This window comes from Chinchilla lanigera, unplaced genomic scaffold, assembly GCF_000276665.1.
Source record: "Chinchilla lanigera isolate Chin_1 unplaced genomic scaffold, ChiLan1.0 scaffold00110, whole genome shotgun sequence".
Taxonomy (NCBI): Eukaryota; Metazoa; Chordata; class Mammalia; order Rodentia; family Chinchillidae; genus Chinchilla; species Chinchilla lanigera.
The window spans coordinates 24136-35650 of record NW_004955511.1 but is presented as its reverse complement, the minus strand read 5'-3'; the positions used below and the strand labels follow the sequence as shown (position 1 = coordinate 35650).

Genomic DNA, 11515 nt, shown 5'->3' with positions numbered 1-11515 from the left:
CTCAGTTGGAAGTTGCTTTCTTTAGGGACCTGAAGTTCTTCACTCCAAGCTCTTCTTGATTTGAGGTTTTGTGTTGAGATATCTGCCCTGATTCTGATGTGCTTTACTTTATGTGTGATAAGTTTCCTTTCTCTAACACCTTTTATTATTCTGTTCTTTTGCTGAATTTCTGGGATCTTGATTATTATATTTCTAGGTGTGGAATTAATATGAATATGGCTAATTGGAGTTGTATATGCTTTACTTATCCATATATCAGATTCTTTTCACATTTGTCCTCATTAATTTCTGTCATTGCTAAGACAAAATACCAGACACCCAAAATTCAGGAAGGAAAAGTTTATTTAGCTCACAGTTTGTGAAGGTTTCAGTCCATAATCAGCTGCCTGCAAGACAGGGTGCTGTGGCACAGGGACAACAGCTCAAGGTGGCTGTTTTGGTTACTTTTTCTCATTGCTGAGACAGAATACCTGACACCCATAATTAAAGAATGAAAGGTTTATTTAGCTCACCGTCTGTGGAAGTTTCAGTCCATACTCACCTGGCTCCAAGACAGGGTGACACATGGCACAGGGCAACCATTCATGGCAGCAGAATGAAGCAAAATCAACAAGAGCAAAAGAGAAGAGCAGTGGTAAGCAGCCTCCCTTACACTATATGCAAACTACCGGCCCCAGGGCAAGTGTAGCACTCACATCCACAATTCCAACATTGGACCATGAATCAATCATAAACTCTAAAATCCCATCCTATGAATGCATGTGGCTTTGTGGGGACAACCAGACAAACACTGTAACAGTGACAGAAGGCAGCAAAAGCAACAAAAGCAAAGATGGGGAGAGCAAGCCTTTTTTCCTCTGTTATATTATATGCAAGCTATCCATCCTCAGGTGGGTGTAGCACTCACACAATCTCCATGCCCTCTTGTTGCACAGGCTTAGGATGTTTACAAAGTGAGGACCGTGACCACCTGCTGAGTCACTTAGTTAAGCTTCTACACTTCCTATTTTACACAGTATGTCCATGATTACAATTTACCCTTTGTCAACTTGGCAACCACACACATTTTTAAGCCAGTTTCCAGACAGAAAGACATATTTATTCTTCTTGTTTTGCAACTTGAACATTATAACACAGGTTTAATAATCCTTAAGAACCAGTATTAAGTCTGTCAACATTATATTACATTAGAAACATGACATTCACTCTTGTCCCCCAAAGACTTATGCATATCCCTTTATGCAAAAGGCATTTAATCCAGTCTAAGTTTTGCTGGACTCCTAAGAGCTTCAGCATTGCTGAAGAGTACAAGTCCCAAGTGTCCAGCAAGATGTGAGGCAAACTCTTAGCTGCAAACCCCTGTACAAATGAGGAGATAAACACTTCCAACATTCAATGGCACAAGATAAACATTTTAATTCCAAATTTATAAACGGTGAATACAAAAGATAAAGAAAGTCCAAAATCCAGCCAGGCAAACATTAAGTCCTGTAGTTCCAAGTGCAACATCCAAAAAACCTGAAGGAAAATGTGAGCTCCAAATAGTGTGAGTGACTCCACCCCTATGGCACTTCTGGCAGTTATATCTCTTATGGCTTCTCTAGTGGACTAGCTTTGTTCTCTCCTTGTAGGTTTCCGGAAATGATCCATATTCTTGGATTTTCCAAACTTCTGTGGTCTTCATTTCACCTTTGGCTTCACCCTTACACCTTGACATGTTGCGTTCTCAAAGACACACTCCTCATCTTCCCAAGCCTTCTGAAATTTAGGTGGAAATATTCCTAAGCCCACAACTCTTGCATTCTTCATGCACTTAAAACCAGTGCCACACTGATGATGCCCAGAACTGTTGCCAACTGGAGCAGTAGCCAGGCTTGCCTCTCTCTTGGCTGTAGGGGTCAAGATCCTAGATTGTTTGTCACTCTGAATCCAATTCTGAGGAGCAAATTTTCTATGTTGTCACCTTTCTAGAACATGGTAAGTTTGGCACCATTCTGGAACATGGTGTTTTGTGACTTTCTCCTCAAAGCAAGGTCTTTCAATTTTCAGTTTTGAGATTGCAAAGGGTGGAGACTTTCTGCTTCTTGTGATGCCTTTAGGCCATCTTTTATATTCTCCTGTTCCTTCTCAGCAATGGAGATATCCTCAGCTCTATCTATGTAGTCCATAGCTTTACTGGAACCTCATTTCTGGCCAAACTCACATTTTAAGTCATTCTTCTGGGCTCTTTGCTCTTGATTTTCAACATAAATCTGGCTGAAAACACCCAACTATAACCATGCCACCACCTAAACATTCAACTGCCTTGAAATTTCTTCTACCAGCATAAATAGTCCTGCACCCTTAATGTCAGTCTCAGGCAAAGTCTCTGGACACAAGCAAACTGCAGACAAACTTTCTACCAAGCCATAACACACATTGACTAGACGGCAACAGCCAATGCAATCTTTCCCAGCAGAAAGCTTCTGAACCTGGTCTTTACCAGCAGGATTTCTATCAGTCCTTAACAGAATCTCCAGTACAGAACAGTCTAAGGATTTCCAGCTCTACTCTTTCAGGTGACATCTCTGAACCATTTGAAAAGCTTCCCACAAGCCATTTCCAAAGGTTTTTAAATCACATGATCAGGTATAGTCTGCAATGACCCCACCTCTCTGGTACCAAATTCTGTGTTGGTTACTTTTCTCTTGCTGAGGCAAAAAACCTGACACTCATATTTAAGGAAAAAAATGGTTAATTTCACTCACATTTTGTGGAGGTTTCAGTCTATAATCAGCTGGTTCCAAGGCAGGGTGGCATGGCCCAGGGACAACAGTTAGAGGTGGCAGAAGACAGAAAAAGCAAGAAAAGCAAAAGGGGAGAGAGCAAGTCTCTTTCCTCTCATATTGTGTGGATGCTATCCAGCCTCAGGTGAGTGTAGCACTTACACCATCTCCATGCCCTCTTCTTGCACAGGCTCAGGATGTTCACCAAGTGAGGACCCTGGCTGCTTGCTGAGTAACTTAGTGAAGTTTCTGGACTTTTCAAGTTGACACAGTGTATCAACCACTGATATGGCAAAAGAGACTTCATTTTCTGTTTTAAACTCCACATTAACAAGAAGTCCCTTAAAGTTCACTTAACCTGTACTTCACTCCAGTGGCCTTAGTTAGTTATGAACTCAGCAGAGCAGAGTCATAAAATGGGACCAAAACAAACAGGACTAATTGGGAAGTGGGCTAAAAAAACTGCAATGGTCATTTGGAATTGGGTAGTCTGATCCTCTGGGAGAAGCAAACTTTGTGATAATTGTGTGACATTCTTGTAAGATTCACAAAAATGAGGTAATGGTTACTACAGAAACCTAACATGTACTTTAACTGAAGGTGAGACCCAGATCAGTGTGTACATCTTCTCTGGCTCCTGGTTAGAGACTGTCCAGCAGCCAGCTCAAATAAAGCTTTGTTCCCTTCATGCCTTTTCGGTTTTCTTGTGAGTACCTTTCTCAAAGAACTCACTTTCCATATCACCATTACACCATGCTATCTGCAGTTACTTCTGCAAACAATTTTATGTCATTTGTGTAGGCTTCTGCTTTTTCATTTACACCAATTATTCTTATATTATTTTTGTTTGCATTGTCTTGCAGCTGCTGAATTGTTACTTTCTGATCTTTAATGATTTTTCAGGTGATCTTTCACTCCATAATTCCTAGGTGTGATCCTGTCTTCAGTGTCTGAAAATCTGTCTTCAGTATTGTTCAAGAGTGTTGTAAACTTTCAATGGAATTCCTAATTTCTTGGATATCTGTTTGAATCTGTTTCATGCATTCTATTTATTTCTTATATTGATTTTTCACAGTTTCCATCCTTTTCTTATCATGAACTTTTTGTTACCTATCTCTACTCTAGATTGGCTGAGGGAGTCCTTTATGAATGTTGATTTTTCTTTTTTATTACCTGAGAGATTATTTCTGATCTGATTTCCTCTATAGCCTTTGTGGATTTGTTTCTCTACTTTGGTGCCTATTATCTCAGAAATTTCAGGTATGTGACCTCCATTTTCTTCTATCTTGTTGTCATTGTCTCCTGGACTTGTGCTGGGTGGGCTGGAGGTCTGAGATTACATCTTTCTTCTGTGAGTTATCATTTTCTATTTCAATAACTTTTATTTTATTATATGTGTTGATTCTTGTAGCTTTTTTCATAGATAATTATGTCACTTGTAATAAGTCCTCTCTAGGGAAAGTCTGCTCCTCAGGGTTATCACCTATTTGTAGGAACTTCTTGGTTTGTGTCTGTCACAAATCTGACCTTCACAGTTAATGAAGAGTGAGATGTTCACGTCTGTTTTGCTCAGTCCTCAGTTCTTTGGTGTTGGGCTGTGGTGAGGTTATTACCCTAGAGCTTCTTGGTATTGTTACACAAGAGAGAACAACTGATTACAGCAGATACAACATCCTAGCTAAAGTAGTGTAAGTAGCAATTACAATAGAGTCAAGCACAATTTAGAAAGTGACAAACTGCAGTAGCTATATATAGAATACAGATCAGCTATATATAAAATCTATAATTCTATAACATAGCTGATTGCAAATTGTGAATTTGTATAAAAAGTTTTTCCCCTTGGTAAATTGGTTTTATCCTTTGGTACAGAGATTTAAGCATAGTGTATAAAAGAAAAAGAACTGCAAAGAAAATAGAAGCAAGGCAGGAGGAGAAAGGATGATCATGCAAACTGGGAAACTTATGGCAGTTAGCAAGAAAATGTTCACAGATGCCAAGAATAAGATACAAGCAAGCTTTTCTTCAACTGGTAGATGACATGAAGTCAGGATGCCGACCTTGAAGGGACTTTGCCCTGAGTTTTTAAATATTTGCGAGTAACCATGGTAACAACATTATCTCATTTTGGAATTTTACAAAAATTCCACAAGGTTAACATTTACCAGGGGTTTTCCAGGGGTTAGGGTTAGGGTTAGGGTTAGCAGGATGCAGTTAAAACTTTAGCTTACCCCACAGTTTATTCTGTTCCTTAAATTAATGACTTGTTTCTTCTTTTGTGGATTTTATGGTCAGCTAAGAGGGAGGGGTAGAGGTGTGGGTTATTTCTAAAGTTTAGGTAACTTCTAAAATGGAGCCCAGAAACAAAATGGAGTTATGCTGGCCATGTCATTCTCCCCTCAAGGACATATTTATCTTACTTACAACATATATAGTGCTTCATATGGTGGTGGCTCACACTATAGTTTCTGTTAGGACAATCATCTGTACCTGGTTTACAGTACTTTGGAGTCTACCTTTTATCCACTAAATGAGGCATGGCCTGAAGGTCAGGCTGTCAATTATTATCAGGATAGGACCAGCCAGCCCTGTAACTAGGGAAGTCAGCCAGGGGTTCCAATTAAACAGTTGTTCATACCAGCCCTTGTTCTTCTGTTGGTCCCTTGATCATTTGTTCATTCTTTCTTTGACCCTATTTAGGGTCTCAATTATGATTTCTGACTTGTTATCATAGTAGCAACATTCCTACCCCACGGCTGCACATAGTCCACCTTGTTCCATTAAAAGGAGGTCTAATTGCCTTCTATTTTGCAGGACTACCTCTGCCAGAGGGTTGACTTGGTAATGGAATTCCTGGACTGAGTCCCAACCCCAGACAAATCTTCCTCAATAGCTTGAGTCAGGCTCATAACTCCCTGTAATCTTATTTCAGTGTAAGTCAGGGCCCCAGCCCCCATGGCCTTGGATCCCACCAAACTTACCCCTAAAAGCACAGGGAGTACTACTGAGGCAGCTTATCAATCCCACAGGTGCCTAGTTGAGAGAAGCTGTATAAATCCTTCCTCTCCCTCCAAGGTTGACACTTGTGGAAGTAACAATGCCAGTAGACAGGGTTCATGCCCTGTGAGTTTTATGTTTATGCACTTGAACAATCCAGTGGAACATATCAACCAGGTTACATTAGAGGTTTGATAGGTATGAGTCAGGGGCAACATATGATTGCATGGAAATTGATGGGTTCCAGTACATATACAGGGTCCCTATCCATATATAATTTCTATAAGGAGCAGAGGAAGGGGTGCCTCTTCCCCTGGAGTGCAGATGATATGGCTGGGGCCTGGCTCTTTAGGGGAGGTAAAAGTCTCATAGAATAACAGACTAAATTTTATACACAGCCAGCAGTCTTTGGCTAGCAAAGGAGTGGATGGATTTAGGGCATAGTGTGTTTGATTTTACAAATTGTAGCTACCCCCTCATGTATTTTGTTGGAACAGTTTGAACCCTAGCCCTTTTCTGCTACTATTAGTGGACACTTGCCTAACCTCAGATGCTTGTTGTTGTACAAGTTCCACATGTGACTCAAGTACAGGTAAGGGAAAAATCGGGGTTTTTGGCATTATGACAGTCTCTTTCATGTTAAGTAGAATGCCGGGGTTTTCACCCCCATCACCACATCTGTTCATTCAGACATCCCAAGTTTGTCCTGTCAACCACTTGAGATTGCCAGAGTCTTTGAGTATGATGATTATGAGTAGGCAAAAACTGAAATCTAGTCCATCCTTACAGGTATCAAGTTTTCATCTACAGACTGTAAGCTCTTTATCATTTCTACCCACCATTTGTCTTTTTCTTGTGGTTCTCTTAATATAGACACCCCCAAAATCCTATGGTTTTACATCTCCAGTACAGCCAATACCATTCATTTGGGTCATGACTGTTTCCTAGGGTTTCTGGACAAAAGTGGAAATCAGTCAGTATCCTCTTCTCTCCCATGTAGACCTTTTACCTCAATAAAAGATGCAGGAAATTGACCTCTACTATCACAGTTTCACCAGTTAGGGGTCCAGTTTGCACCAGGGAAATACTAGTCATACATGAACCTGTTGATTACAAAGATATGCTCAGTTATGACCATGACATGAGGGCATCTAGTCACTGTGTATTGGCACATCATTTTGGCAAAGATCAGTCTTGGGAACAGGCTGCAACTCGAGTCATGACATTGGTCCAGTCACTGCAAGCTTCTGCTGGAGTCTCTGAGAATATCATGGTATAGTTGTCTCTCATATAGATGGCTTTGTCTGTTCTGCTGGGAGTTCAGGCATCCACCTCTTAGGCCAGGAGTGATGAATCCAAGGAGAACAACCTGTAACTTTAAGAGCAGATGGGTGTGTTTAAAATTAGGTTTTGAGACCTCTCCTACTTTGCCTGGAGGGGTTCCTCTTTCCAAATTTTAATTAACACTTTGTCTCCTGGTTCAAAGGAATGAACAGGAGAGTGAATCAGGATAGGATGTCATTGTAACCCAGTCTGTTGGAGATCCTTTAAAGTCTGCTGCAAGGCTTTCATTTGTTGATGTAAGTCCAGAGTTCCCATTTCTTGTAGTCCTTCTACAATAGCCAAAAGCAGGGAGAACTCCCAAACATTACCTCAAATGAAGTTAACCCATTCTAGTATGGGTTGCACTGAGAGTATAGAAGGGCCATTAGAAGCAAAGTCACCCAGCTAGCTCCAGTTTTTTGGCAAAGTTTGGCTAGGGTGTCTTTCAGAGTTCAGTTTTGTCTCTCTACTTGACCAGAACCGTGTGGCTGATAGCCTATATGTAGCTTTCATTCCATCCCTAGGGATTCTGAAAGACTGTGGACCACTCTACGCACAAAGCTAGGTCCATTATCTAAACCTACCATTATGGGGATGCCATACCAGGGTATAATCAGTTCCATGAATGCTTTTAACACTTCTGTAGATGTACTAGTGGAAAGGGCCTCCATCCAGCCTGGTTCTATTATGATACACTTTCTGAGCTAGCTCAGTCAACTAAGTCATAGTCATTCCTGCAAACCTATCCAGTTTCTGTAATTTGTGGTGTATATCATGGGCCAACTGGGTAACAAAAACCATGTTAACAAAGTGAGCATTCTTGGGTGCCTGTGCATCAATAAGATTATAAGTTCAATATGCCTCCAGGAGGCACTCAAGAAATTCAGTAGGGCTTTCTGTCAGTCCTTGATATAGGTCAGCCACTTTGTTTAAATTTGTAGGGCACCTACTGTTCACAATAAGCCCTTTCCTCAAAGCTTGATGGTAAACTTCCAGCTGTTGCATCCCTGCTGCAGAATTTTGAGCCCAATAGAGTGTCTCTCAGAGTAAAATAGGTTTAGTTTCCTCTGTTTTATCCTGTTCAGTTCCCCTAGTGTCTAGCCTAACTTGATCCTCAGCAGCTTTCCAAATTCTGTCTCTCTTCTCTGAAGAAAATAGAGTTAAAAATATCTGCTGACAATTGTCCCAGATGGGGTGATGAATTTTGAGCACTGATTCTAGCAGGGTAATCAGAGCTCATGATTGCTCTGAGAAAGGAGAATTTGGGGCCTTCCAGTTATACATATCACCTGTGCTAAAAAAAAAAAAAACATACATCATGACAGACTGGGCCTATCTTCATGCCCCTGCTTCCAGCATCCGGTGCATGGGCACCACTAGAACTGGTCTGAAGATAGATATCCTATCATCAGAGACCCCCTCATCCACCAAGGTGGGATCTACCATAAGTTTCGGTGATGGCTATCAGCTGGGCAGCAAAGGGGATATGGAATAGGGTAGGGTGGTGGTAAATCTATTTAACAGCTGTTCAAACTTAAAACTGATGTGCACTGTTTGGATTTGTGATCCAGTTCTCAACTTACAACCTGTCTTTTTGGGTACATTTCTGTACATTTTGTTTATAGAGCCTCAATGGCTTTTTTTCTGTACAATATACCATGTTTATACAGTACTGCAATGACTGCTGATTGTACTGTACATTATAGTACTATAGTTTTAAGTTCTGTTATACACTACACTACTGCATATAAGAGGCAAAGAAAAGCAAGGTCATCAAGCTGGAGATTCTTTTGACTATTTCTATGTTCTGAATATTGTAATGTATATACTTCTCTTGGTAACTTTTCTCTCATTGCTGAAACAAAATACCTGGCACCCAAAATTAAGGAAGGAAAGATTTATTTAGCTTACAGTTTGTAGAGGTTTCAATCCATAATGAGCTGGCTGCTAGGCACGGTGGCATAGCACAAGGGCAGCACGTTGAGATCGCAGAAACAGCCAAAGGAACAAGAGAAAAAGAGGGGGGAAAGCAAGCCTATTTTCCTCTCTTATATTGTGATTATGCTACTTCCCCCAGGATGGTGTAGCACTCACGTCATCTCCCTGCCCTCCTCTTGTGCAGGCTCAGGATATTTACAAAGTGAAGTTTACAAAATTTCTAAACTTCTCAAATTGACACAATGAAGAACATCCTAGAGCAGTAAGGGCATGTTCTGTACACCCCAGGCTGTAGAACTGCTGTTACTTAGTTAAGATTTTAGATTTCTCAAGTTGACACAATGTATTAACCATAACAATACTATGTACAATTCCTCATTCAGTGGCTAATTCGCTTAATGACGCAGTAGCCAGAAGAGAGCCGGTTCATTAAATGAGAACTGTCTGTACTCTTAAGCAAGATTGGGTGAAGAAATTGTGGGATTAGCCTAATATTTTAAATAGAATTTCTCTTGAATTATTTAATCAAATATTTGTAGGAGAGTGAGTAAACAAAATTTGGTTTCCGTTCTGAACGTTTCCTATGACACTTTAAAAAAATCCTGATAATGTACTCTAACTTTCTATAATGCTAGATAAATTATATGCTCACATTTGAACATTTTACATAAGGATGAACTGTGCCAGTGCTTTATTCTTGGAAAATACAGACTCTTTCCCTCCATATTCTCCTCATCATGGAAAAGAGACTTGTGGCATATAGAGTAATGATGTGCCAAGTCAGACTTAGATAGTGGGGACCTGCCGCACAATTCCCATCTTAAAAAGACCCCACTATTGTGAGTTTCCCCTTGGTAGAGTGATTTGTAGCTAAAAGGATGGACCTTGAGACCATACTCTTAAATGAAATAAATCACACACAGATGTATAAATATCACATTGTCTTCTTGGTGTGAGAAACTGAATGTGTAAATAAGGACCAAAATGTATAATAGATATTGTGAAATAGGGAAAAATTGATCAAAGGGAAAGGGGAAGACAGGTATGTGGAGAAAGGAAGAGAAAAGAAAAAATGAGACATATGGGTATAATGGAAACAATGCTTTGTAAATAAGGAGGGAAAGAAGAGTTGAAGTGTGGGGAGGGGAATAGGAAAAAAGGAAAAACTAAGACAAACCATCTGGCTAGTGGTTCCAGATTTATATTGAACAGGAGTGGTGACAGTGGTCATCCTTGTTTTGTTCCCGAATTTAAAGTAAGAGCTTTCAGTTTTTGTCCATTTAGAATGATGTTGGTTTTTGGATTGTCATAGAAGGCTTTGAGCAGGTTAAGGAAAAGACCATCTATTCCTATTTCCTATAGAGTTTTTATCATGAATGCATGTTGGACCTTCTCGAAAGCTTTTTCTGTATCTATTGAGATGATCTTGTAGTTTTTGTCCTTGGCTCTGTTGATATGGCGGATAAAATTTATAGATTTCTGAATATTAAACCAATCCTGCATTCCTGGAATAAGTCTGACTTGGCCGTGACGTATGATTTTCTTGATAATTTGCTCCATTCAATTTGCTAGTATCTTACTGAGTATCTTTGCATCTATATTCAATACAGAGATTGGTCTGTAGTTTTCTTTCCTGTTTGGGTTGTTCTCTGGTTTTGGTATCTGTGTGATGCTTTCCTCCAGAAATGAGCTAGGGAGAATTACTTCCTTTTCAGTTTCACTGAAGAGTTTGAGGAGGGTTTGCATTAAATCTTCTCTGAATTTCTTGTAAAATTCTGCTGTGAATCCATCAGGGCTTGGGCCTTTCTTTGCTGGTAGGTTTTTAATCACGTTTAATCTCATTAATTGATATTGGGTTGTTTAGGAATTTTATATCTTCTTGACTCAACTTTGGTAATTTGTACATATCTAGGAATCTGTGCATTTTTTCTGAGTTTTCTATCCCATGGGAGTAAAGATTTTCAAAGTAGGTATTAATGATCTTCTGAATTTCTGTGGAATCTGTAGTAATTTCATCCTTTTCATTCCTTATTGCATGAATCTGAGTTCTTTCCTTCCTTTTTTTGATAAGGTTGGCTAGGGGCTTATCAATTTTATTTATTCTTTCAAAGAATGAACTCTTTGATTCATTTATTTTTTGGAAGGTTTTCTTTGTCTCAGTTGCATTAATTCCTGCCCTAATCTTTATAATCTCTTCCCTTCTTTGGGCTTTGGGCTTGATTTGTTCTTCTTTTTCTAAAAGTTTAAGATGCAGTATTAGGCTACTTATTTATTCTCTTTCTGATTTCCTTATGTGTGACTTCATAAATTTCCCTCTGAGGACTGCTTTCATTGCGTCCCACAGATTCCAGTGAGTTGTATTTACATTTTCATTTGTTTGTAGGTATTTTTTAACTTCCTCTTTAATTTCTTCTGTGACCCATTGGTTGTTCAGGAGGTTGTTGTTTAATTTCCAAGTGTTTATAGAGTTTTTGGAGTTCCTTTTGTCATTAATT

At 39.6% G+C, this 11515-nt stretch overlaps 1 protein-coding gene across 1 annotated transcript in view; it reads left to right on the top strand.

Annotated features, from left to right (window-relative positions):
* LOC106146986 (putative olfactory receptor 4A4) overlaps nucleotides 1-1769 on the top strand; it is an 8575-nt gene extending 6806 nt beyond the window's left edge. The window contains exons 2-3 of the mRNA XM_013506355.1: nucleotides 854-890; nucleotides 1632-1769. Of these exons, the coding sequence (XP_013361809.1) occupies nucleotides 854-890; nucleotides 1632-1769 (175 nt within the window). The remainder of the gene's footprint in view (nucleotides 1-853; nucleotides 891-1631) is intronic.
* Nucleotides 1770-11515: the final 9746 nt, after the last annotated feature.